The sequence below is a fragment of the Mizuhopecten yessoensis genome, unplaced genomic scaffold (assembly GCF_002113885.1).
Source record: "Mizuhopecten yessoensis strain PY_sf001 unplaced genomic scaffold, ASM211388v2 scaffold11043, whole genome shotgun sequence".
In the NCBI taxonomy this organism is placed as follows: Eukaryota; Metazoa; Mollusca; class Bivalvia; order Pectinida; family Pectinidae; genus Mizuhopecten; species Mizuhopecten yessoensis.
Window position 1 is genome coordinate 355,957 of NW_018408850.1, and position 6,202 is coordinate 362,158.

The window sequence follows — 6,202 nt, forward strand, 5'->3', positions numbered from 1 at the left end:
AAATTGAATTACTTCCAATGGCAATTAAACAAATGTTGGTCCAAAATGTGATTTCCCTATATAAACTATAGTAAAGTTTACCCCCTCCCCAGGGGGAAACGTGAGACCCCAGGGTCAAGAAATTCACAATTTTAGTAAAGCACCTTAAGACCCTTCTATCTATGAAGAGTATTTGATTCTACCATATCTGGATCTTGAGAAGAAGATTTTTGAAATTTTAGTCAATTTTACCCTTTTTGGCCCCACCCCTCAGGCCCCTGGGGGCTGGGGACCATATAATTCACAATTTTAGTTGACCTTTGGCCATGGAAGGTTTCTGCAAAATTTCATTGAAATTGGTTTAGGGGTTTTAGAGAAGAAGTCGAAAATGTAAATTGTTTACGGACGGACTACGGACGACGACGGACAAAAGGCGATCGCAATAGGTCACTTGAGACTTTGCCTCAGGTGACCTAAAAATTTAACTTTTAAAATGTCATTTGTGATTTAACTGATTACCAGTATTATTCCAATGAACTATTAATTAACTACTAATTAATTTAGGAATGTCAATAAATAATATGGGATACATGTTTTTTTTCCTCAAAATGTTTTCTAAACATAAGTCAGAATGGCCTGAGTGGTATCAATGTTTTATTCTTGCATTATAACAATAATAATAGTTTGAGGTTCTGATATGTACCGCTTTATCAAAACCTAGTTCATAGGCCGTCTCAAAGCGATTCACAAATTATTATCATTGGTTATAGGGCCTATGCAACCAGCCAATATCTCAACTCCCACGGGAGCATACAACCAGTGCTGCCATTTCGGTGCTCACAACTAGCATTCAACAATTAAAGTGCCCAACCACGTACTCATTTACAGCTGAGTAGACTGGAACAAGCGGAGTAAAGTATCTTGCTCAAAGATACAACACAGTGCCGTGGTGTGACTCGAACCCACAACCCTTCGGTCACCAGCCCGGTGTCCTACCAAATTTACTACCGTGCCTCCGTGCAAATTTAAAATCTGTCATCAACCAATTACAGTTCTCTAAAGAGAAGTGGGCAGAGTTTTTCTTTTGAACATGAAACTCTTTTCAAAAGAATAAACACAAGAAATTGCTTGCTTCAAGATTCGTACTGCTGTAGCACTACATGTACTTCATTTTGAGTCTCTTCTAGAACTAGGTAATGTTCCAGGTTAAGCCATCATTAGATAATGAACCTATGAATGTAATTGTAATCGTATCAGTTGGATTCAACATATGGTCTGCACAAAATCTCCTGTTGAAAATTATGAAAAGTTTGCCAGTATGGCATTATATTAGCCTTATAGCTCCTGGCAAATAAAGAATCTGAATCCGCATCCGCATCGATATATAGATGCAATGTTAATTAACCTGTCCATGTTAAGTATTCTAAACCACGCAATTCTCTGACTGTTCAATAACAATCGTGACATTCCTAATATCTCACCTCCTTATCAGTTTCCAGACATTTTGATGCATAGTCATAACAATGGCTGATGATCGCATTTACATTGTAACATCCTTTCTTGTCAAGATGTTTTGGTTGGCGTTGTAACATCAGGGCTATTGCCACACAAACAGCAACTGTTGATGCTCGACACCTGCTCCGAAGAAAGTTGGAACTTATAGACACAGTTGAACCATTTAAGGTACGTAAATGCATATTCATGCAAACATCTCTTCAAACATTTTTCTTTTTTTCCCCCCATAATTTGATAAAACATGATCCCCATCACAAAAAAAAAGGAATTGATATAAACAAGTGCTTATTTTTTATCTGAAAAATAAAAATTAAAAGATTAATGTTTCACTATCCAGTCATGTCAATCCAGCCCTCACTAATCTCAAATTTCGACTTTAGGCCTTGTTAATCATGACTAATATAGCTGTTCCAATATCAAGACTCATATATCAAGTCACCACTAATCTTGTTGTCCAATTCCTATTCCTCGTTAATCCAGCCATCACTAATCTGGTTGTCCCTCTATCCAACCTTATTAATTCAGTCACCACTAATCTGGCTGTCCCATTCCTCATTAATCCAGTCACCACTAATCTGGTTGTCCCATTCCTCATTAATCCAGTCACCACTAATCTGGTTGTCTCATTCCTCATTAATCCAGTCACCACTAATCTGGTTGTTCCATTCCTCATTAATCCAGCCACCACTAATCTGGTTGTTCCATTCCCATTCCTCATTAATCCAGTCACCATTAATCTGGTTGTCCCATTCCTCATTAATCCAGTCCCGACTAATCTGGTTGTTCCTTTCCCATTCCTTATTAATCCAGTCACCATTAATCTGGTTGTCCCATTCCTTATTAATCCAGTCACCATTAATCTGGTTGTCCCATTCCTCATTATTCCAGTCACCACTAATCTGGTTGTTCCATTCCCATTCCTCATTAATCCAGTCATCACTAATCTGGTTGTCCCATTCCTTATTAATCCAGTCACCATTAATCTGGTTGTCCCATTCCTCATTATTCCAGTCACCACTAATCTGGTTGTTCCATTCCCATTCCTCATTAATCCAGTCATCACTAATCTGGTTGTCCCATTCCTTATTAATCCAGTCACCATTACTCTGGTTGTCCCATTCCTCATTAATCCAGTCACCACTAATCTGGTTGTCCCTCTATCCAACCTCATTAATTCAGTCACCACTAATCTGGTTGACCCATTCCTCATTAATCCAGCCATCACTAATCTGGTTGTTCCTCTATACAACCTTATTAATTCAGTTACCACTAATCTGCAGCTGGTAGTCCCATTCCCATTCCTCTTCAATTTACTAATCTAGTTGTCCATATATCCAGCCTTATTAATCCAGTCACCACTAATCTAGTTGTCCATATATCCAGCCTTATTAATCCAGTCACCACTAATCTAGTTGTCCATCTATCCAGCCTTATTAATCCAGTCACCACTAATCTGGTTGTCCCATTCCTCATTAATCCAGTCACCATTAATCTGGTTGTTCCTTTCCCATTCCTCATTAATCCAGTCACCACTAATCTGGTTGTTCCTTTCCCATTCCTCATTAATCCAGTCACCATTAATCTGGTTGTCCCATTCCTCATTAATCCAGCCATCACTACTCTGGTTGTTCCTCTATCCAGCCTCATTAATCCAGTCACCATTAATCTGGTTGTCCCATTCCTCATTAATCCAGTCACCATTAATCTGGTTGTCCCATTCCTCATTAATTCAGTCACCACTAATCTGGTTGTCCCATTCCTCATAATCCAGTCACCATTAATCTGGTTGTCATATTCCTTATTAATCCAGTCACCACTAATCTGGTTGTCTCATTCCTTATTAATCCAGTCACCATTAATCTGGTTGTCCCATTCCTCATTAATCCAGTCACCACTAATCTGGTTGTTCCTTTCCCATTCCTCATTAATCCAGTCACCATTAATCTGGTTGCCCCATTCCTCATTAATCCAGCCACCACTAATCTGGTTGTCATATTTCAATGCCTCATTAATCCATTAATCTAGTTGTCCATTTATTCAGCCTCATAAATCTAGTCACCAAGCACCTTTTTAGTTGTTCCTATAGCCAGCCTTGTTAATCCAGCCATCATTAATCTTGTCCCATTTCCATGCCTCATTCATCCAGCCATCACTATTACAACTGTCTCACTATCATGTCTCATTCATCAAGTCACCAACAATATTTTTATTTTTTTTGTATTTGTAGTCCAATCATTTCACAATAGGACAACTTTAGCTGGAAATCAATTTACTGGAATTACAAGGCAACTCTGGTAATATGGAGGAACAGTGTCCGGAAAATGTAATGCTGGAGTGATAGAAAACTAATTCCTTACCTCGGGTCAGCATGTGTCGCTCTAGCAATGGTAATTGCGTTCTGTACGACAATGTCTATATCAGCGTACATATGGATCCCCAGGATACTGGTCCGCATCACAGCGCCATTTGCAGCTAGAACTTTACCATTAGCTGTCCAAACTAGGTCTGCAGCCTGTGATGTGAGGATTTCGTTTAGGACTGACGCTATCAAATTTTCATCAATTTTCAGGACAAAATTATGGACTTAATATTTGACTTTGAGAAAAACTTAGATGAATTCTGGGAAGTTCTTAAGTTGAAGTATGATCATACAGCATCCTATGTAAAGGCTTATATAGGCTTTTTTTATGTTTACCACATTGTATTTCGAATTATATTGATGTGGATATAGAGGCAGAAATGCCTGCGTCCACTAATATCCTATTAAATCCTATTAAATAAAATTACAGTTATCCTTACCATTTCAATAGAAGCAAGAGGTTTCTACAATACTGAGAGTTAACTCCTGTTGAATTAAATGAAACAGTTTTTGTATGATATTAACACTTGTTAATTGATTAATTATTTGAAATATTCCAGTTGAGAATTCAATATATTTTCTTTCTTTAGATATTAAACAGTTTTTGTATGATATTAACACTTGTTAATTAATTAATTATTTGAAATATTCCAGTTGAGAACTCAATATATTTTCTTTCTTTAGATATTAAACAGTTTTTGTATGATATTAACACTTGTTAATTAATTAATTATTTGAAATATTCCAGTTGAGAACTCAATATATTTTCTTTCTTTAGATATTAAACAGATTTTGTATGATTTTAACACTTGTTAATTATTAAATTAATTATTTGAAATATTCCAGTTGAGAATTCAATATATTTTCTTTCTTTAGATATTACACAGTTTTTGCATACTTACAGCATGTGGATCCTTAGTGTAATCTGGGTTTTTGATAACAGTAGAAGTTGTCTTCCCTTGGCCCATTCCAACAAAATCACCCAATCCAGGGAATCCTTTCTGGGTCCAGTGCTTTATTCGTCTCCCAAAATCAAGTACATCAACCTGTTCAAAGGACAGAATTTGAATTTGAATATCTTTTTAAAGGAAATCCATCAACAAATTTGAATTATTTTTTCTTTTTTTTTTTTCAAATATACAGAACAAAACATTTTCATTGATTTGTGAACAATTAACCATANAGAGAGAGAGAGAGAGAGAGAGAGAGAGAGAGAGAGAGAAAAAATACAAAATACCCAGCTTACATTATTATAAGTGACATTATTATAAGTAACAAGTTTGAATAAAAAGTTTTCTTTTTTTCTCTCGAAAATATACTAAAATTGGTACCCGTTTTTTTAGTAATTAGAAGTACATGTACTAAAATAGATTAATTACAGCCTGGGTACAAGATTGTTAAAGAGAGAACCCAAAATGACAGGTTTGAGTTGACATGTGTTTTTATTTGGAAAAGAGTACTTGCTATAGTTAATATGGGAGTCAGTTATGGTAATTACCTTTCCTTGTTTCTCGATAAGTGACAACAAAATCAGAATCATCTGGTCGGAATCATCTGTCCAGTCTCCAACTGCCCAACGCATGCGATGACCATCACACACAATCTCCTTGTGGAAGAATTCTAGTTCTTTCTTCACCGTCTTGTAGTACTGGTAAAAAAAAAAAAACATTTATCCCAGACTTGATTAGTTTTTCTTCCTTGTATAAATGTTCCAGACTGTTAAATTTTCATTGTGACCATATTTTGATAATCTGCTTAAGCAGCAAGACAGTTAAGTATTTGATTATTGTTAAGACAAATGTAAATACTAAGGAAAGAACAGGGAAACAAAGACTGTATCAAGTGTAACAGCTAAGGTTTATGAGGGGGAAAAAAATGCCTTACTGGCAAGCTAGCTTTTCCAGTGATGTGGTATAATGAGGTGACCCGCACGCTCACTAGTTCAGCAACGTCAAGCGTGGTCAGTAGTTGTATGGGTGACTGCCCGCACGTTACATTTGGTGGCAGCATAATGACTCTGTGATCATGTAAGGCCAGTTCCCGGTGGTTAGGGAAGGTGCAGTGATAGACAGGTTGACCTATGGCATACCCCAGGTCAAGCCTCAGGTCGAGACTTCTCGAAGGGGCGAATAGTGTAATAGCTAAGGTATATTACTAGCTAAAATACTGCCTTACTGGCAAGCTAGCTTTTCTAGTGATGCAGTATAACCCAGGAACCGACTTACTAGTTTAGCAAAATCGAGCATGGTCAGTAAATGGTCAGTAAATGGATGGGTGACAGCCCGCACATTACACATGTTTCTGTTTCTTTTCTTGAACTAGAAGCTGAAATGTTTCTACCGCCCCCCC

The 6,202-nt window shown here is 37.0% G+C and overlaps 1 protein-coding gene across 2 annotated transcripts in view; it reads right to left on the minus strand.

The window, feature by feature from the left end:
- Positions 1-6,202, minus strand: part of LOC110464950 (ADP-ribosyl-[dinitrogen reductase] glycohydrolase-like) — a 14,246-nt gene that overhangs the window by 4,811 nt on the left and 3,233 nt on the right. For both annotated transcript variants that reach the window (XM_021520444.1, XM_021520443.1), the window contains 4 exons: positions 5,352-5,501; positions 4,756-4,899; positions 3,852-4,006; positions 1,461-1,614 (listed from right to left, as the gene is read on the minus strand). In XM_021520444.1, the coding sequence (XP_021376119.1) occupies positions 1,461-1,614; positions 3,852-4,006; positions 4,756-4,899; positions 5,352-5,501 (603 nt within the window). The remainder of the gene's footprint in view (positions 1-1,460; positions 1,615-3,851; positions 4,007-4,755; positions 4,900-5,351; positions 5,502-6,202) is intronic.